The sequence below is a fragment of the Pristis pectinata genome, chromosome 12 (genome assembly GCF_009764475.1).
Source record: "Pristis pectinata isolate sPriPec2 chromosome 12, sPriPec2.1.pri, whole genome shotgun sequence".
NCBI lineage: Eukaryota > Metazoa > Chordata > Chondrichthyes > Rhinopristiformes > Pristidae > Pristis > Pristis pectinata.
Window position 1 is genome coordinate 4,476,621 of NC_067416.1, and position 22,232 is coordinate 4,498,852.

The 22,232-nt window shown below is 44.4% G+C and overlaps 1 protein-coding gene across 1 annotated transcript in view; it reads left to right on the forward strand.

The window, feature by feature from the left end:
• The window catches only part of LOC127576871 (uncharacterized), a 102,590-nt gene extending 89,846 nt beyond the window's left edge, over positions 1-12,744 (forward strand). Inside the window, 1 exon segment of the mRNA XM_052027677.1 lies at positions 1-12,744. Coding sequence (XP_051883637.1) covers positions 1-73 — 73 coding nt within the window. The 3' untranslated portion in view covers positions 74-12,744.
• Positions 12,745-22,232: the final 9,488 nt, after the last annotated feature.

Genomic DNA, 22,232 nt, shown 5'->3' on the forward strand with positions numbered 1-22,232 from the left:
ACAAAAGAAACGAAAACTAAGTGAGAAGGGCGACCCAGTTCCCAACAAGCGCAAGCGGACAGATGCAAAATGACACGTTTGCCCGCAGGACTCACTGTAAATTATTGTGTCCTTAACAACAAAAGAAAAACAGTCGACCTCAGAAAGCATTAATTGATGAAGCTGCTTTTATAATCTTGAGGCGAGCCTTTGAAATCGCAGAGGAAAGAACTCGACTGTGATCCTAATTTTATTTTTCTAAGCACGTAAGCAGATGTCTTGTAAAGAAAATACAGGGAGCTCCCCCCTCCTACCCCCCCCCAACTGTGAATAGAGTTTTTATACTGTGCTATAAATGGTATTGTTTTCTTTTGCCTGTTTGATTTGATTTTTTTATATATATATATAAAAAAAAATATTGGCCTGGCTTAGACTGATGTGAGAGCTGTAAACGCAAATTGAAAAGAACAGTGCCTTATTTAAATAATGAGAGGAGTGATCTTTTTGCGTGTGTGTTTCTGAGATTAAAGGCTTGCATTGACAATGGAGACTTGCTCTGTACTTGTTGCAACTCCACCTGGGGTCTATAGAAAGCTTAGCTGCTAATAGAACGGCCATTCGGAGGTCATTCAGTCCATCGTGCCTGTGCTTACTCTTTGTAAGAGCTCTCCCTTCTGGACAATCCCCACGTCCCCGTCGCAAATGTTCCCCTTCGAGTATTTAACCAACTCTCTTTTGAAAGTTATCAACTTTCCTTCACTTCTGGGTAGTGCATTCCAGATTGCATCTTGTTATGGCCTTTTAATTAAAAACACAAGCAATTCTAGCAGCTCTGCTCCTTTCCTCTGCTCACCCCAGTTCTTTTTCTGCCCATAGAAAAATTCTGTTCTCTTTCTCTGTCTTTCACAATTTTGATTGCCCCCCACCCCACCTTCATTTAAGTCTCCCTGCTGTTAGGAGAATAACCTTAGTCTCTCATATAAAGTAAAATTTATAGCAAAAGTAGATAAAGCATCTTAGGGTTAAATCACACAATGAGTCACCAACTGGAGAAGGCCAGATAGGCTAGAAGTGCCTGGCACCCTTCTTCCAAACTGTTGTTCCTGAGACATCTGCCTGTTGGTCCCTGTTTCCCCCCAACTAGTTCTAACCTCATCCTCCCTGTAAAGCTGCTATTGCTTCACCGCTCCAACTGAACCATCTTGAGAAACGGGTTACTACTAAACCAGCTTGGCTTGTCGTTCCAAAGGGTCACAAGAAATTTGTGTGAAGATTGGCAGGCTGTCCTCTACTGTGGATTGCTCAACACTACTCCAATTTCTCAATGTTTGTAGGGTCAGTGAGAGTTTGTGGAGTCATACAGCATGGAAACAGGCCCTTTGGCCCAACTTGTCCATGGTGCCCACCAGACTAGTCACATTTGCTCACGTTTGGCCCATATCGCCCTGAACCTCTCCTATCCTTGTACCTGTCCACGTACCTTTCTAAATGTTGTTATTGTACCTGCTTCAACCACTTCCTCTGGCAGCTCATTCCATATGGCCATGTTCTTCCTTTCCCCGGCCTTTCATTTGATGTGTTGTTCTTGCATTTTGCTTCCACACTGCTCCTCAGGGTCCATCCAGCATCCCATTTGTAGGAAGTCACTGTGGTCTTTATTACCTACACCTCATCCACTGCTTCAGAGGCTGGAAAGCCTCAATTTTTGGTATCTTTCCTCTAGTGTTTGGCATCATTCTGCCCCATCTCTCTACATCTTTCTCTGGCGAAACCCACTACAAGGTGAGGACGCAGCATGGCTCTGTCCCTTTTAAGCCTGGTTAATTGGCCACTATAAATTGCTTGTAGCGTGTAGATGAGTGGTAGAATCTGAGGGGAGTTGATGGGAATGTGGGGAGACTAAAAATAGGATTAATGTAAATGGGTGTTTTGTAGTCAGGACAGACTAGGTGGGCCAAAGCGTCTGCTTCCGTTCTGTGTAGCTCTGTGATTAGTTACATGGCACTGTTTATTGCTGTGTATATTTGACTTTATGATTGCTTTGCCTGAACAAAAGCAGACAGATTGCCAGAGTTCTGACCCTCCCTGTATACATTTTTGGGGTACAGAACAAGGGAGTTCATCCCATTTGTACAGTGGCTGGCTCATTAAAAGAACTCCCCAGTTAGTCCTCCCACTTCCCACTATTTTCAGTCACCCTACAAATACTTCCCCTTTTCAAAGTGTGCTTAATTTTATTTTGACTTTTACTATTGAATCTGTTTTGAACCTCCTCATCACTATTCATCCTCGTCTCTCTGTGTATTGATGAACCGATTTTAGAACGACACTTGTTCCTGTAATGTAGGCAGCCAGGAGATCAGATATAGCGGTGATCTCCAGGTCACCCTTCCCATATTCAGACTTTGGTTGCTGAAGGAATGGTGCACCAGGTTTTACAGTAGCCTGGTATCCACTCATAAACCCGACCCCTTGGGGCAGTACAGATCACGTGAGCAGAGGTTTTGTTCCTGTAATTCAATTAGAATCATAGCTAATTTGATCAGTCTTGCTGTAATGTTGCGATAAAGAGCTTGGTTTATAGGATTGCTGTGGATTTTAATTGGAGATTGATTACCTCAGCACTTCACAGCATTGGTTTCCTGCCAAGCTTTGCCCAGAAGGATGGTGATCCAGGTTACCATGACTTTTTCCCCTCATTTTGGGATCAATTGCATCCTTTTCCTGCCTCCCCAGGCCTCAGTGGGAAGGTCAAGGCTCCTGCCTCCATGTCCCCTCGCCCCCTTCTTATGTCTCGTTTCTTCCACTGCACAAGCTCTTCTATTCCATCCCACCCCTCCTCAATCCTATCTGAGGCTTAACCGTTCCTACTGTAAGGGATAGATAGCACTATGTTAGCTCAGGTGGAAGTGCTTTTCCAGAAATTCCTGACAGCAGCTGACTTGAACTAGCACTTCAGAAAATGGCATCCAAACCAGCTTCCAGCACTTGGAAACCTTGTCTAGGCTCTGCCTAGTGCCTTTGCTGAACCATTCATGTTGGAAGCCCCAGCAGAACAGTAACTCCCAGGCATCTTCCACATGCAAGTTGTATCCCTTTGTTGGTGTGTGTTGTAAATCAGAAGGAGCCAGTAAGTCCCTCCATTGGTCCAGGTGATCAGTTGAACCCATCTACTCACCTTGGTTCTTTACCTAAAACTGACAAAATTCCATCCACACTGCCCTTTACATGAATAAAATTTTACAGAATCAGAGAATGATTGCAGCACAGAGGAGGCCACGTACCATCTTTTGTTTCTCCTTCCTCTTTCTTTGCCGGCCCCTGAGCTCCACTGACCTCTCCCGCCTCATAAGAAATAGTGGCAGGAGAAGGCCATCTGGTCCTTTGATCCTGCTCTGCCATTCATTAAGATTGTGGCTAATCTTGTACCTCAGCACCACTTTCCAGCAATTCCTTAACATTCAAAGGAAAAGAGATTGATACATTTGCCAACTCCTTCTGGAAGTCCCTTCACATATGTTTATTCTGCCAATGTTGTTGCTTGGACCAACATTGTGAAGTGAACAGAAAGTGAGTTGTTATCTCTCTGTTCACTTCAGTCCCACTCCCTCCCCATCACCATACAGCACAGAAGGAGAGCGTTTGGTCCATCATGTCTATGCTGGCTCTTTGGAAGAACTATTCAATTCATCTCCCTCTTTCTCAGTAGCCCAGTACATTTTTCTTTATGGAAAGGTAAATGAACAATCCCGGGGACTGAAGATGGTTGCGTGATGCTTGAAGTGGGAATGTAGCCTAGGAGCCTTGTAGGATTTCAGCCTTATTCCTGAAACAGAGTACAGAGAGTTGTACTTTGCATCTAACCTTGTACCCAAGCTGATCTTAGGTTTTTTTTTTGCATTCAGGTTTCTGTGCTGTAGCTGGCTGGTACAAGCTTGTGGCTGACACGTGGGGCAACCTATCCCATTCCAATTCAGCCTGACCTTGATGAGGATCACTTCTTAAAGCACAGTTGCAAAATGATGACAGGAAGAAGGCTGGCATGTTGCTGGTTTACCTCCCTGGTATGGAGCATGTCCAATATGTAAAACAACAAAGATATTAAAAAAAATCTGAGAATAGAAGAAACTATGGGAAGGAGAGTTGCAACAACCTTTTGGGCACAGGGTCCATACTTCTGAGCATAAGAGGTGGGAATGGGAGTAGCCTTTATGCTCCTTGAACCTGCTCACCATTCAGTTCAATCTGATTCTGAAATCCACTCTTACCAATTATGTTATGTCCATAAACTACAGATCTCTGCCTTGAGTGAGCCTCCATAATCTTATGGGTAAAGAGTTCTGAGCTTCACAAGACAGTTGTCCTCTCAATTTACAAATGACCAATCCTTAACACCATGCCTCCAATTCTAAATTCTCCAGCCTGGGAAAGCAGCCTCTCCGTATCCATCTGTTAACTCCTCTCAAAAAGAATCCACGATGTGAACTTGAATTTTCTCTCAAAGCATCATGGATGGGACTTGAGGACAGGTAGCATACAAGGTTATGAACAAAATAATGGGCCTGAACGCTGTTGTTCTTTCAAAGAACCAGCACAGACTTTACAGGTTGAATGGTGCCTTTTTGCGGTTAGGCAGCTCTTTGGTTTTCTTATTATTTACGTACTGTGTTGCTGGTAATCCCCAACTGTCCTTGAGATGGTGGTAGTGAGCCACTATCTTGAACCACTGCAGTCCATGAAGTGAAGGTGCTCACAGGCTAAGGTAGTGAGTTGCAGGAATTAAAATTTTCTTTCCCAGCATTCAAATACTTCTGTCGCCTCATCCCCGGAAATCTTCACATTCTACAGTCCTGTGCTATCCTGCTCTGTTGAATGTAAGAGGATTTAATTACCCCACCATTAGCAGCCATGCTTTTTAATTGGCAGGGACTTTACTTCTGGGATTTCACCCTCTCCCTCCCCCCACCAAAGATCTCTTGCTCTTTAGGTGTTTTTTAATTTTAAAAAAAAAAGCTACCTCTTTGAACAAGCCTATAGTCATCTGCCCAAGTATTGCGATTTGAAATCAGCTTTATATTTGATAAAACTGTCAATCCTTGGGATGTTTTTGGTATGTAAAAGCACTGTAGGAGTAGAAATTGTATTTGTTGTAGTGATTGGTGGGACGTTGTATCAGAGCAGGGAGGGCTGACTGTACCTTGTAGTGGTTGGTGGGACGTTGTATCAAAGCAGAGGGGGCTGACCTTACCTTGCTAGAAAAGGTGTGGAAGTAGAGTTTGCAACTTGCATAAAATCTCATTGAATTATGGTACCAAAGGAAATCCAAACAAAATGTGGGAATACTTAGTGTCAGGGAAGAGGAAAGGATAGCTTGGTACTCCCATCATTGGGACTGGATCTGCCCAGTGGCTGACTAACCTGCAAGGTATTATCTGCATAGATTGCAACATTTGTACACAGAAATGGTCTATTTGAGCCAACCAATCCATGCCAGGATTTTTGCTCCACTTGAGATTTCTGCTTTTTAACTGACAGCAGCATAACTCTCTCTCCTCCTTTCTCATTTGCTCATCTAGCTTTCCTTCAAATGCAACTACCCAGTTAGCCTCAACCACACCTGCTGAAAATAAGTTCACATTTTCATCGCCCTCCAGGGAAAGATTTTTTTCAGGATCCCCTATTGCATTTCTTTGTGACTATCTTACTCTGTATTTGAATATTTTAGTATAACTGGTAACTGAGAAAGTATCCCCAAATATTTTTTCCCCCTCACTGGTGAAGCTTCATGTTGGCATTTTTTTTTTAATAATCTCAGCCATGAATATTGGTTTAAGAATGTAGCTTTCAAAATGTGGATGCAGTCAATAATCGGCGCACGAGTCACATTTCTTTGTGGAAGTAGAACAGAATACCTTGTTCTATAGAGTAACTGGGTGACTTGGTGATGGTACAGGGTTGGGATGATGCTGGCAAGTTTGGTAGGGAATCTGGACCAGTAAAAATAAGAGCAGAAATAGATGGCTTTGTGTGAGAATTGATCACAGTCAATACCACTTTGGTTACAATTTATCACAAACTTGTGCCAAGAAATGACAGCTAAAGCAACACCCAAACTGTAAGAAAATTAAAAATCAACAGTGTCAAGCCCTACTCTGTTCTGTCCTCTGGTTCTGCTCTTCCTGAATGAGGGGAGGAGATGGAACGGCTCTTGAATTGAGATGTATCCATGTTGTAGGGTTTGATGGGAAGGACGTTGAAGGTAGTCCTGATGCAACGCATTTCCACGGCTGCTTCAGACCTTGGTGATCACTGACCTGATGATTAGGCAATAAAACTTGCACCATTGGAACAATCAGATGCCATTGTCCTTGCTGTTCCTTGCTCCTATGTACGAGCAATATTTTAAAACTGTACTGAATGTTGTAGTATTAAATACTCATGCCCAGCAATCTTTTGATCTGGATTCTGGCTCTAGGTGGCAGTCTGAGACCTTACGGTGAGACCAAATCCACCTTAGATTGTGGAGTGACTCAAAGTTAATGACGCAGTGGACACCGTAGTCTTATGAGCCTCAGAGAGATCTGTATTCTTCCTGTTTATCCATGTTTAATCACACTGCCCCGGTGGCTATCCCTGCAACTGGCAATGCTATAATCCCTCAAATTCCCTGCCCAGACAACTGTCTCCCATACTTCCATCCTCCCCTACTTTCACTTAAGAGGCTTCTTAAAACTTTAGGTGCGGCTTGATTAAATTTTCCCTCTAAAGCAGATTGGGACATCTCGCCAGGTTAGAAGCACTACATAAATCTAGCACTGTTGTGTTACTATCTGGGGCAACTGTCCAGCATGCAACAAAACCCACTGCATGAATTATAAAACAATACAATAACTCTAACTGCAGCTCTCCATTTTCAAAGGAAATTAGGTTGTGTGGTAACACTTATAGAGACATGACAATTAAAAGTCTTTTATGCAATGGATATTTCAAATAGGGGTAGACCTGGTGTAGATGCACTAGATTGTAGTTAGAGAGGTTAGATTTGGTAAGATGGAAGGCTGTTTCCATCTTTTTCCCACCTGAGCCATTTACCATTGCTTCCCGTTCTCGCTGACTTAAATCACCAGTCCGTAAGGCTTTGTCAACTGTCACTTTAATTCTCCGTCCCACTCCTGCCTCCTACCTTGCCCAACATAAGCTGAAGGAGCAGCAGCTCACTTTCCCTCTGGGCATGTTGGGACTTAATATTCATTTTAATTATTTCGGTACACTTTTTACTCTCCACAGATGTGGCTGCACCTATCATTTCTAGTTTGATTTTTTTTCCATTAGTCTCCAACAGGTACTTAAACTGATTCTTACCTTGACAACTTGGGTCTGTACCCCATCACTGACATTTCCGCTGTCCTTTCCAATCATCCCTTGCTCTGCAACTTGGTTCCTCGCTTTTCCAATTCCAATGAAGGGTCCTTGTCCTGAAATGTCAACAGGCTTTCTCGCCCGACAGATGCTGCTTGACCTGCTGTGTATTTCCAGCAATGTCTGTTTTCCTCTACATTGGCTCCCACTCTGTGATGCACCATTTAGAATTTTCACTTGTGTGTTTAAATCCTGTGGTCTTGGAGCTTCCATCCCCTGTAGCATTTCCCCCCCAGTATGTCCTTTCCTTGCCTTTCCTCTCCACTAATGCTCCTCCCTTCAGTACCTTGGCAGTAAGTGGAAACTCATCCAAAGCTCACTACCCCTGCTCTAAGGTCTTTTCCTGGCTCACTACCAAATCTTACCCATTTACCTTCCTGTGCAACACCTTGGATCTCCCACTGTGTCAGAGTGCCCTCTATAAGGACATTTATTCTCTCTTGAACCAGGATCCAGCACACCTGTGAAAATGGGGTGGTGTTCAGCAGGTCTCTGGCAGTGTGGTTCCAGCCCAGGGTGGCAGGACTGCAGAGGTGGGGTAGATGTGGAGAGGACACTAAAGGGCACCTGCCTGAAATCATTAAAGTCAATATTAAGTCCTGAGGGCTGCACTGTGCCCTAACAAGATGAGGTGCTGTGCTAGGGCTTCATTTGCAGAAACCCTAAGAGACTAGAGACAGAGAGGTCAGATTGGGGCAGATGTGACACTCGTACATTAACCACATCGACCCGCTCATCCTCCCACTGATCACTGCTGCTGGGGTGGATTGGGAGCTCAGGGTCATAGGCAGTGTAGTGTCCCAATCCAAGAATAAGAAGTAGGAGCAGGAGTTGGTTATTTGGACCCTCAAATCTATTCTGTCAGTCAGAAAGATCATGGCTGATCTGATCTTGCCCTCTGCTCCACTCCTCTGCCTGGTCCTGAGAACCTTTTGACTCTTGTGTAGACTAAAAACCAATATCTCTCGGCCTTCTGCTTTGTAGGACATGCCATGCTGTAGCATTTTCTGTGGACATTTTGACCTCCAACTTTGTTTTAAATAATTGGTTATTGCAGTGCAGGACTATCTCAATATCTCGATCTGGGAAACAGCACTTGTCAGCTACTAGGTTCATCCCCTCTGCCAGAACATCTGTTGACTAAGGGAAGGTTATTCCAACAAGGAATCCACGACATGTGCACAGCAGAACATTAGGGCAGGATCCTAACCCTTCCATGAAGTGATCAATCTTAGGCTCACTCATCCTTGAAAGTGGAGCACTAAAGTGGGCAGTACAGCACAGATAGCACAGATTCAGACTAAGATTGCCCGGTGCACACTAAGTTCCCATGTCCATTTCCCAGAATCTTTGCAAGGAATTGAGGGTCCAGCTCCCTCATCCCCTCCCTTTACCTTCCAGTGTTGCTGAGACAGAGTGGGAAACATTGGCCAAGGTTCCCCCTCTCTACCCAATGCGGGTGGGTTTCTGGAGAATGCACTTGGGAAGTAGACTGACAGAAGTCGGAATGAAGTCAGCTGTGGCTACAAGGGCACTGGTATATGCTGTTTAGACTCGGAGCTGGGTCGTAAAGGAAACAGATGCTCCCAGAAGGGATGAGAGAATAATGAAGCAGATTGCAGGTTCCTTCTGCAGCTGCAGCAATGCTGAGGTTCAGGCATTCAAATCTTTCTTCTATAATGTTATTATGTTCTCCCTCCCTCCCATTTCCTTTCTCTAATTCCTCTGCTCATGTTGCCCTTATTCTGCTGTCGAAGCAGGCTTAATCCCAGCTATAGTGGGATCAAGCCTGGTGTTGAGTTAGTTGGTCTTCTCAATGCCCACTAGCTGAGGAGGGACCTGGAGCCACAACAATCGGCCTTATGGAAGTGGAGAATCCACCGAGTCTCTTCTGAAGAACAGACATCAGTGTGGGCAATACCTGTGGATGGAAGGAGTTGGCTCACCCTGACCCCACTTCCCCACTTTGTTGCACCCACCTGCCAGTGCCCACAGTCCAGTTTCATACATGTCTGTTATCCAAAGTTTACAGCACAAGAAAAGGCCATTCAGCCCAATGCCACAGAAATCTCTACTGCTCACCATATCAAACATTTGCTATGTTCCTTAAATCCATGTGCTTATTTAACTTAAGTTTATTTGTTCTCATCCAATCAATGGGATAATGAATTCTACATTTTAAACTGTTCACCGATAAAGATGTTTTTCCTGAATTCCTTACTGAATTGATTAACAAACATCTTAAAGGTATGGCCCCTCCTTATTCCCCCACAATTCTTTCTACCCTATCGATTCCTGGTCAAATTTTGAAGACCACCTTACGCCCTCTATTTACCAGTGCCCCATCCGCTTCAGTATTACTGATAGTCACAACACCTGGGTTTTGGTGTCATTTATCATTCCTGCAGATCTTTTATATTTCCTGCACCTTCCCCTCTGCTTGTGTGTCCTTTTTGCAGTGTAGTGACCAGAGCTGACCACCACGTAACCTCTCCAACTGCAGACTGTGCCTACAGAGAGTTGGGGAGAAGCTAAACATGGAGGACCTTCACTGCACAGAATTGTTTGTACTGGTCCTTAATTTCATTGCCTCCCTTTATTCAGCAGCCATATCCAAAAATATTACATGAAAAATGTTTAATGAAAATATAAATGCATAATTTTTGGAAACTGCTGACAGTTGAGGGCTGGAACAGGTGATTGGTATAACTTGGGAGTCAGATTCACTGACCAGCGCTGGGGGAGATGAGAAGTCTTTACAGGCAACTTGTTGCAAATAAAACCTTTAGAAACTCATCAGATTAAAAACCAGATTTCTCTCCTCTGATCCTGTAAACTCAGTGCGCCTTTTGTTCGTAGGCAAGCTGGAAAATGGATAATTGCAACTCTAAAAATACCCAACATCTTATTCATTTCCTTTTCAATGATGATACCTGACAAATACAGAAAAGCAATAGTCCTGGGTTATGGAAGATGGATGGACTTGCATTGACATAGTGCCTTTTCACAATCACCCACCTAGTGTACTTTTTGAGATGTAGCCATTTGTTCTAATTGTGGCAGCCAATTGCCATAGAGCAGGTCCTCATGAACCGAAACCAATGATGTCCAGGTAATCTAGTAATGTCAACTGGGGATGATATCTGCTGTTCATGGAGGTAGCATCAAGGGATTCTTTTATACCCTGAGAGGGCAGACAGGGCCTCGGTTTAGCATCTCATTCAACAGAGTGCTTGCTTGAAGGGGCAGCACTCCCTCAGTCCTGCACTGGATTGTTGTCTGGATTGGGATTGAACCCACAGCCTTCTCACTTCAAGATGAGAGTGCCATCAACTGAGCCCATCACAGTGAGTAGGGCTTTATTCATCCAGACATCCCGTAATGCAGCTGATCTTTCCAAGGTGTTCATATTGATAATAAATGCAGTACTTTTTTTTAACGTCCATGTACAATAATCATTTGAAGATTCTAAAATTAATTCAATCAGGTGAAGTTAACATGAAGAGTTGGCAAAATCCCAATCACTCACTCCATAATGCCTGTCAATATTTGTTCTGAGGAAACCTTAGTATTGCATGATTTTAAAAAGATGTTTTAAAAAATATTCAAAGAAAGCTGCTTTTGTTTCTGTAAATAGTGTTATTTATGCTAAACAGTTTAGATTTTATAATTTAAAACTAAACAGAAGTTGTACCAATGCAAGACAGGGCAAGGAGGAGGTTTAAACAGTAAATTCAGGGTCTGTTGGGGTAATGCGATTGTGCAGAAAGGAGAGACTTTAAAGAGGTTTTAATCAAGCCAGTGTGATAACTGAACCTCCACCACCTCAGTGAGTGTTGTTGCTGCAGATGCAATAGTGCGTCAGACAGTTGGAGCGAGAGGAATTGTGTGTACACTGGTCTGCCCAGTATCGGTCATAAGGTCAGACCATCCTTGGAGCCCACGTAGAGAGACGTACAAGCCTCCAAGCCAGCCATTGATTGTGGGTCTCTACAATACATGATGTTAATGAAACCTCTGCTTTTTATTCAAAAGTCAGATGGCCAGTAAATGATGTGTGGATGTATAGATATATCTGTGTATGTGTGTGGTGATCTATAAAAGTACATTTAAGAAATTAATTTTATTTTAGCAGTATATTTGGTAATAAGGAGTGCTCAGGCCTTTGGTACTGTAGAGTCAAAGGAGACTTTTTTAAACAATGTAAGTTTGATGGTTATAACTTCGGTTTTCTGGATGATCCCTGTGACCAAAGGCTGAAGTTTACTTGAATTTCACCAAATCTGAATTCTTGATATGGAGTTGAAAATACTTGTGGTATATCTGGTTGGCTTCAGTGTCACCGCTTCTGGTGTCACAGGCCATCCCTTTGCCAGTGGGGCTGAGACAAGAGGGTATTAGTTTATCAGGGAATGCAACCAACCTTAACCCCTCCCACCCCTTCCCTACAGGACAGTGAGGTTTGGTTGCAATGAATGGCTCGCTGTGGTAAGACCAACCTAATCAGCTCACAAGGTCCATGCATGACCCGTGAACACACTCCACCTCACCCCTTACTCCCACTATGGACAGTAAATCTATATTTGTGTAAAGCAAAATCCTCACAACATGTACCGTTTGATGCATGGTCCACAGCGCACCATTAGAATTCAAAGAAAAACGTTTATTTATAAAATATGTGGATTATATGATCTTGTATAAAACTGTAATTCATACTTTGCTTTAAATTATCAGTGGCAAGTTGGATGTTCATTTAATGTGTGCCCCTCTCCATCTGCAGCTTTCTCCTTTCTCTGTCTCTCTCTCCCCACCCCATCCCATTCTCCTGCCTCCTCCCCGTCTCTTTTTTCCCCTCATCACTCCTTTTCTTCTCCCCTCTCCACCACCTCCCCCTCGATCCTGCTTTCTGTTCCCTCCCTCCCACTCTTTCCCCACCCTCTCCCGACCCATCCACTGCTCTTTTTCTGTTTAATTACAGTGTGTTAGGTTTATATTGCAACCGGTGTTCTTCTGTTACAGCCTCTTCATCCAAGACCCCTTCACTGGGGTAATAGGGGAATAGGTGCTAACACTCTGTGAACCAAGTTTCCTATTTTAATTTTCCAGTCTCTCCCAGAATTGAGTTGGTATTTTTTTTTCTAATTCTTATTTGTGTTTCTCTGTTTCAGCGTCAGCAGCAATCATGCTGTGCTTATTCTGACTTGTTCCCTAATGTGTGTATTTTATTAAACTTATTAAAATATTACTTGGATATTTCCCCCCTCCCGTGTCTTTCTTGCAAGTGCCAAGACGCAGAGGTGCTACAGAAAAAAGCAGAGCCTACGAAGGAAGCTGACATGTCCAAAGTTAAAGAATTTGCATTTCTTTAGCGTCTGTGGCAACCTCTGGATGTCCCAAAGAGCCCATAAGGCTTTGGAGTGCGTTCACAAATGAACAAACGAGGCGGCCAGTTTGCACACAGCAAGCTCCCACCAAGAGCAATGAGATTATGGCCAGATAATGTTATAGAGTTTATAGATTAATGGATAAATAATTGGCAGCAGGATGTGCTCTTTGATTTGTTTAATGTTTTATTCCTGGAAGGGGTGTGGACGTCAGTGGCAATGCCAGCATTTATTGTCTAACCCTAATTGCCCCTGAATTGGAGGCAGATTCATTGAGTCTCGGCCAGATTGGGCAGCAATGGCAGATTTCCTTCCCCGATCTGAGTGGAAGATGGTTGCATATAAGTTATAGGCATAAACTGGCAGTGTGTGGTTATCAGGCTTAATTGACCCAGTGACTGGGAGCGGTTAAATTATTGGACCAGAATCCAGAGACGTGGGCTATTGAACCATGAACAGGAGCTCAAATCCCACCAGAGCAGTGGATGCTTACATTTAATTACTAAACAAATCTGGTTTAATCAGCTGGAATCAATTATGGCAACCATGGATAACTTGCAAAACTAATGTCCTTCAGGGAAGAGAACTTGTTGGTATTTTACAACAATCCAGCAGCTTCATAGTCACCTATACTGAAACAAAAATTAGTGGGAAGACTCGGCAGGTCAGGCAGTGTTCCAGGTCATCCACAGATGCTGCTTGACCTGCAGGGTGTTCGTCGCAGTTTCTGCTTTTTGTTTCATATCTCCATCACCTGCTGTTTTGCAGTTTAATTCCAGATTTATTTAAATACTTGGCAGCCATACTTGCAGGGTCAATGGCCCGTGCTATTCACAGTTAGCGCAGAAACAGACCCTTCGGCCCAACTTGTCCATACCAACCAACTTGTCCATACCAACCAAGTTGCCCAGCCAAGCTAGTCCCATCTGTCTGTGTTTGGCCCATATCCCTCAACCTTTCCTATTCATCTACCTGTACAAATGTCTTTAAAGGTTGTAATTGCACCCACCTCTACCACTTCCTCTGGCAGCTCGTTCCATATACCCACCACCCTCTCTGTGGGAAAAACTTGTCCCTCAGGTCTCCTTTAAATCTCTCTACCCTTGCCTTAAACCTTTGCCCCCATCCTGGGAAAGAGAATGCAACTATTCATCTTATCTCTGCCCCTTCATGATTTTATAAGGTCACCCCTCAGCCTCCTTCGCTCCCGGGAAAACAGTCCCAGTCCATCCAGTCTCTCCTTGTAACTCAAGCCCTCCAGTCCCGGCAAGATCTTGGTGAACCTTTTCTGCGCTCTCTCAAGCTTAATCACATCCCTTCTGTAGTGCGGCAACCAGAACTGCACAACAATGCTCCAAGTGCGGCCTCCCCAACGTTTTGTATGTCAGTCCAATAACATAACCGCAATGCTCCCACACCCAAGCAACCGTGGCAGCATCTGCATCTGCCAGAGGGGTCGTTCTGCATCATCCTATCCAAAAATTGGCATCTTCAGTAGGGCAACACTCCCCCAGTACTGCGCTGGTGTGTCAGCTTGGATTTCCGTGCTTCCGTTTCTGCTTTGGGACTTGGACCCACAGCCTCCTGAGTCAGGAGCCAGAGCATTATCAGCTGAAGCAGAGCTAATAACCAGAGGGTAATAGCAGGTACAGCAGCACGGTGGTTAAGGTATTGTACAAGCCATCAAAGTTCCTGACCATTGCTCCTGCGATGTGAGTTTCTGTCCTACTAGCTGCACAAATTGTTGAACTAATAAATAAAATCTGGAATTAAATCCTCGGTGTTTATGCTGCACAGCTCCCACAACCTGGATTCAATCCTGACCTCTGGTGCTGTCCATGTGGAGTTTATACGTTCTCCCTGTGACCCAGTGTGTTCCCAAACTTGTCCGGGTTGCTAGGTGAACTGGGCCTATTGTGTGACTGAGTGGAAGGAGAATCGGGTGGAGCAGATGGGCATGAGGGGAAGTATTTTACGGGGAAGTGTGGGGTGATAGGAATCCTCGTGAGCTGGTATGGACTCGATGGGCTGAATGGCCTCCAATGTCATGTGACATATGAGGAAAAATAAGCTGGGCTCAGTAACCAACCACAAAACTACTGGACTGTTGTAAAAACCAGATTCACTAATGTCCTTCAGAGAAGGAAATCTGCTCTCCTTACCCAGTCTGGACGACGTTTGACTCCAGACCCACCAATGGCAGCTCTTAACTGCCCCCACTGTTCAGAGACAATTAGGGGCGGACAATAAATGTTAGCGAGGTCCAGCAAAGTCCACGTCCTGTGAGCAAATAAAATATAAACAATAAGTGGGATTAACTGAAGAGTTTATATGACACAGAGGTATTTTTTGGAATGATGCCAAGGTGGTAAGGAAGTTTTAGAAAACCCTTACAGGAGAGGAGTAGCTGATCAAAATGATTAAGTCTGGGGTTGACTCTACTCCCATTAACAGAGCAGAAAGAGAACACATGTTATCAGAAAGTGAGTTGGGTCTCATATTCTCGAAGCACAGCAGCCTCAAGTCTTGGGACAACTTGGCTCTCAGAGAGATAAGACTTCAGCCTTTCAGGAGCTGTACTGATGGAATTGAGGGTGTTGAGAGATATTAAACCTCAGACACTTCACCCTGATTAAGTGTCTGTAATTGATCTTGTGAAACCACTTGAACAGCAGAAGAGTTATCTCAGCGTGCTGGTCGATATTTCTTCCTTGTTCAAACAGAAGCTCAGATTGTCTGTCCAAATATCTCATTGGGACTGTGCTGTGCATTTGGCTACATTTCACTGGTTGTGGGAAACACTGAGGAAGCCCCCAGGATGTATGTTTCACTTCCTTTGTCCACCAGCCAAACATTGGGTCCAGACACACGTGCCGTGCATAGTTGGATGGTGGGGTGAAGTAAATTGTTGTACTCTCGACTCTGGATTAGCAGAAGTCAGGGATATAAAAGAAATCCCACCCTGACAACTAAGAAATTTTGAATCAGTTAATTAAATAAAGCTGGAATGAATAATTGAATTGACAGGATTGTCTAAAAAGTCCTGTGTAGTTCACTAATGTTCTTTCGGGAAAGAAACATTCCATCCTTATCTGGTCTGCCTCACAGGTTGGCTGTTTAGTGCCCTTTGGAATGACCCAACAAGCCACTTCGTTCAGGGTAGTTAAGGAGGGGGAATAACTGCTAACTTTGCCAGCAGGGTTGCCAATGCTAGGGACATACTGCATTTCAATAGAAAATTTGCAAGTCAGTAAACCTGTAAGAGTTCTTTCCACCCGTACTCAAAGATCAAGAGTTGCCAAATGCTGCAAAATGTACTAAGAATTACCCTTGGCTAACGCAGCTGAGTTCTGCTGATTCTTATTGGTCAGAGGAACTTTGGGTGAAGTATTAAGATATTATCCGAGCCTTGTATTACAACACCGGCAGCTCTATCAGTGATGGCTACAAAACTTGAACAAGTGAGACTCAAGAGACGGCTGATGCTGGAATCTGGAGCAACAAACAATCTGCTGGAGGAACTCAGCAGGTCGAGCAGCACCTGTGGTGGGGGGAAGGAATTAGAACATAGAACACTAAAGCACAGTACAGGCCCTTCGGCCCACAGTGTTGTGCTGACATTTTATCCTGCTCTAAGATCTATCTAGCCCTTCCCTCCCACATAGCCTCCATTTTTCTATCATTCATATGGTTGTCTCTTAAATGTCCCTAATGTATCGGCCCCCACAACCTCTGCAGGCAGTGCATTCCACGCACCCACCACTCTCTATGTAAAAAAAACTTACCCCTTACCCCTGACATCTCCCTTATTATCTTCCTCCGATCCCCTTAAAATGATGCCCCCTCGTGTTAGCTATTTTCGTCCTGGGAAAAAGTCTCTTGACTGGCCACTCGATCTATGCCTCTTATCATCTTGTACACCTCTATCAAGTCTCCTCTCATCCTCCTTCTCTCCAAAGAGAAAAGCCTGAGCTCGCTCAACCTATCCTCATAAGTCATAAGAATTGTCAACATTGTCGGGTCGAAACCCTGCATCAGGACTGAGAGTGGAGGGGGGAGATGGCCGGTATCACGACGAGAAATATAAAGAGGAAAAAGAGGTTTCTTCTTTTTTATACCAGCCATCAGCCCTCTCCACTCTCAGTTCTGATGCAGGGTTTTTGACCCAAAACAATTCCTTTTCCCTCACAGGTGCTGCTCGACCTGCTGAGTTCCTCCAGCAGATTGTTTGTTGCTGAAAGTAAAAAAAATATTGACTGGATTGGGAACCAGGAATCGTACCCAATTGTCACCCTTGATCATTTCCCCCCAGAGAGACCAACCCAATTCAGCACAGACTAGGGATTGGACCCCCAGTCATTGGGCTGACTGACTGAGTCTCGGCAATGATTGTGATGGCATCGAATCCATTCCTCCTTTTGTTCTCACGCCTCTCCCTTTCTTCAAACTAGATGAGTTTTCGAAAACAAATAGTGGAACAAGGAAAAAAAATCAACCAATCAAATTTTTAGTTCACAAGCCATTCAGTTTTATGTCTTGGATCCACATGTTGGTCTAACGTCTGCAGTTATAGAGGTTGGTCTAACGTCTGCAGTTATAGAGGTTGGTCTAACGTCTGCAGTTACAGAGGTGGGTCTAACGTCTGCAGTTACAGAGGTTGGTCTAACGTCTGCAGTTATAGAGGTTGGTCTAACGTCTGCAGTTATAGAGGTTGGTCTAACGTCTGCAGTTATAGAGGTTGGTCTAACATCTACAGTTATAGAGGTTGGTCTAACGTCTGCAGTTACAGAGGTTAGTCTAACGTCTGCAGTTACAGAGGTTGGTCTAACATCCGTAATTATAGAGGTTGGTCTAACGTCTGCAGTTACAGAGGTTGGTCTAACGTCTGCAGTTACAGAGGTTAGTCTAACATCTGCAGTTACAGAGGTTGGTCTAACCTGCATTTATAGAGGTTAGTCTAACATCTGCAGTTACAGAGGTTGGTCTAACGTCTGCAGTTACAGAGGTTGGTCTAATGTCTGCAGTTACAGAGGTTGGTCTAACGTCTGCAGTTAGAGGTTGGTCTAACGTCTGCAGTTACAGAGGTTGGTCTAACGTCTGCAGTTACAGAGGTTGGTCTAACGTCTGCAGTTAGAGGTTGGTCTAACGTCTGCAGTTACAGAGGTTGGTCTAACATCTGCAGTTACAGAGGTTGGTCTAACATCTGCATTTACAGAGGTGGGTCTAACGTCTGCAGTTATAGAAGTTGGTCTAATGTCTGCAGTTATAGAGGTGGGTCTAACGTCTGCAGTTATAGAGGTGGGTCTAACATCTGCCGTTATAGAGGTTGGTCTAACATCTGCCATTATAGAGGTCAAAGCTTAGAGCTAACACAGTGACAGTTTCGAATAAAATCCACACATGCTATGAATATTCTTACCCTCACCATTCAGGCTGTTTTGAAATAGGCAGATCCTTCAAACATTTTTATTTTTGAAGGTTGTGGGAAGTGGGGGTGTGTTCTGGTCTGCATGGTCGGGCGGGGGGGGTAGCGTGGGGAGTTAATTTGCCTCCCCGTCTCTTTCCATCTGCCTGTCTCCCATATATCTGCCTGTCTCTTCCTTTCTGTTCTCTGCGGGCAGTTTTACCTTCAGGGAAGTGCTGAACAACAACAACTTTTATGTATGTAATACCTTTAATGTGGCAGTTGGAACATTAGCAAAACAAGTTACAATCCCAAGGCAAGGAAACGTTGGGGCAGGTGACCAAGTCTGTGGTAAGGAGGTAACACTTAAGGGAGCTTCTAGAGAGATAAAACACATTTCCTTTCCAGTTTCTGTGTCCGTGTGTGCTTTTTTCAGTCTTTCTCCCTTCCCAGTCCATGCCTTTCCTCTCCTTAATCCATTAACCATCTTGCAGATAAGGAACTGCAAGATGGGCTGCTATCCCTGAACTCTCAGCCAATACTTGTCTATTTGGCAAACCGCATTGCTGTTTGTGGGAGTGTGCTCTTGGTAAATTGGCTGCTGCATTTCCTACATTACCCAGTTGTGGTGGGATTTGAACTCATGTTTCTGGGTCAATAGTCCTGGGGTAGAGGTGATTGGGTAATTCTTGTCAATTATTATGCACAGAGTGACTGAGATTGATTTTATGCCCATAACTTGTAACCATCTTCTACTCATTGCACTTTTAGGAGAAATTATCTTTGTTTTTATTATTACAACAGAGAATACTCATCGAAAGTGTAGTGTCGAAGACTGGTGACGGATACAGCGTGACATAGATCAGCTGCAGATGTGGGCAGAGAAATGGCAGATGGAGTTTAACCCAGATAAATGTGAGGTGTTGCATCTTGGTAGGACTAATGTCAAGAGGCAGTACACACTTAACAGCAAGACCCTTAACAGTGTTGAAGAGCAGAGAGACCTTGGGGTGCAAGTCCATGACTCATTGAAAGTGGCTACACAGGTAGACAGGGTGGTTAAGAAGGCTTATGGAATGCTTGCATTGATTAATCAAGGTATTGAGTACAGGAGTCAAGAGGTTATGATGCATCTCTATAGAACCTCTGGTTTGGTCACATTTAGAGTATTGCGTGCAGTTCTGGTCACCTCACTATAGGAAGGACGTGAGGCTTTAGAGAGGGTGCAGAGGAGGTTTACTAGGATGCTGCCTGGATTAGAGGGCATGTGCTGTCAGGAGAGGCCTGGACAAACTTGGGCTCTTTTCTCTGGAGCGGCAGAGGCTGAGGGGTGATCTGTTGGAAGTGTATAAAATTATGAGGGGCATAGATAGGGTGGACAAGCAATATCTTTTTTCCATTGTCGAGCGATCCAATACCAGAGGGGCATGCATTTAAGGTGAGAGGGGGGTAGGTTCAGAACAGACGTGAGGGGTACGTTTTTTACTGAGAGTGGTGGATGCCTGGAATGTGTTGCCTGATAGGGTGGTGAAGGCAAACTCATTGGGGGTTTTAAGAGGGGCTTGGATGGGCACATGAATGAGAGGAAAATAGAGGGATACAGGCATTCTGTAGGTAGGAAGGAATAGCTATGTTGGTACAACATTGTGGGCCGAAGGGCCTGTTCTGTGCTCTACTGTTCTACGTTCTCTATGTTCTATGAAAAGCAACTAATCCAGGGGATGTGAAAGCTTTATCTTTGCTACCGGGAGAGAAAAGCACAGGAGTTCTCCACAGTCTCTTGGGATAATGATTGTTCCTCAACTAACCACCCCAGCCCCTTCCACCCACCACTAAAAAAACATAGTAATTGGTCACTATCCATAGTAATACAGCACAGAAGCAGGCCCTTCATCCCAACTCGTCCATGCTGACCGAGATGCCCATCTAAACTAGTCCCATCTAGCCGTGTTTGACCCATATCCCTCTAAATCTTTCCTATCCATGGACCTGTTCAAGTGTCTTTTAAATCTCTGTGGTTTATGGGGACATGCTGTGGGGTAAACTGGCTATCACATGTCCTACATTACAACACTGACTGCCATTCAAATCGTAGCGTAGCAGTTAGCGTAACACTATTACAGCACCAGCGATCGGGATTCAATTCCGGCCGCTGTCCGTAAGGAGTTTGTACGTTCTCCCTGTGACTGCGTGGGTTTCCTCCGGGTGCTCCAGTTTCCTCCCACATTCCAAAGACGTACGGGTAGGTTAACATGGGATTAAAATGGGCGGCATGGACTCGTTGGGCCAGAAGGGTCTGTTACTGTGCTGTAAATAAAGTTTAAAAAATTTTAAAACTTTAAACTTACATCCCATTCACAGGATGTAGACATCATTGACTATGCTGGACTTTATTGTCTATTCCCAACTGTTCCTCTGTCAACCACCTTGCTGGGTTTAAACATACATATAGACCAGACTGGGTAAAGAGGGCAGTTCTTCCTTCCTGCAGAAAGTTAGTCTTATCAACAATACATGGTTAGTAATATTTTTATTCAATGTAAGTTCCTCAGCTGCCACTGTGGGATTTGAACTCTTCTCCACAGATTTTAGACCACAGGATATAGGAGCAGAATTGGGCCATTCGGCCCATCAAGTCTGCTCTGCCATTCAGTCTTGGCTGACTTTTTTTCAAGCCTGTTCTCCTGCCTTCTCCCCATAACCCTTAACCCCCTTACCAATCAAGAACCTGTCAATCTCTGCCTTAAATACACCCAATGACTTGGCCTCCACAGCCCTCTGTGGTAAGGATTCCACAGATTCACCACCCTCTGGCCAAAGAAATTCCTCCTCATCTCAGTTCTAAGGGGACGTCCCTTTATTCTGAGGCTGTGCCCTCAGATCCTAGAGTCTCCCACTGATGGAAACATCCTCTCCACGTCCGCTCTATCCAGGCCTTTCAGTATTCGGTAGATTTCAACGAGATCTCCATCGAGTACATTTAACCGCTCCCATGTGACAGCTGCCAACTCTTACTGGAGGCTGTCATCACATGGCCTCCGATCCCTTCCAGACTCCCTCCATTGGTCACTTGAACCACAGTGTCCTGCCTTCTCAGAGCCAATCAAAATGACAGCAGATTCTCTGTAACCTGATTGCATGACTCCTGGCCATCAGCCATGCAACCTGCTTTCCCCATCTAAGAATATTATTTATCATAAATAAAATGTTCAAAGAATTGCTTGAAAAAAAGACATAATTTATTATTGGCCCCATGATTTCTTTCGCCGGGAAGCTCACAGCACTGTCGAGAAGGTTAGTCACTAATTGCTGCAGATTTCAAGACATTCCTGGACAACTCCTGAAGAGGATTCTCTCCACTGGGTGTGGATACCCTGGGAACCGGCTTCTCTCCTGTACTTTACCACAGTGAACCCCAGCAGCACATCTGAACGTGGTGTGAAAGATTAAACCATCAAAGCGTTCTTTCCAGCAAAATTGGAAGGAACACCCGTACCCCAGAGCTCATCAATCTGACACGTTAACCCTGCTTCTCTCACTACACAGGGTACCTGACCTGTAGTGTATTTCTGATTTAAAGCTGTATCCCAGGATCGGGCAGTGAGATCACTCACAGCAGCTCCCATTACATCCCAGGCCCTAACGATCAGTAACTCAGCCATCCAGAGAGCACTGGAGAGAGCATTTTTATTTATATTCTTCACTGACAGACTTTGAGGGTAAGGTTAGCTTGCTTTGACTGTTTTTAAATTATATTTTATTTTATATTATAACCATACAGCAAAACTGGGTAGCCAAGCATCTTACTGTCAAAGAAAACCTTCTAATAGCTCTCTACATCGTTCCATCAAATAATGAGGGCCTTACTCTGCATCTAACTCATGCTGGCCCTGCCCTGGGAGTGTGTGATGGGACGGTGTAGGGGGAGCTTCACTCTGTATCTAACCCGTGCTGTCCCTGCCCTGGGAGTGTGGGATGGGACGGTGTAGAGGGAACTTCACTCTGAATCTAACCCGTGCTGTCCCTTGCCCTGGGACAATGTACAG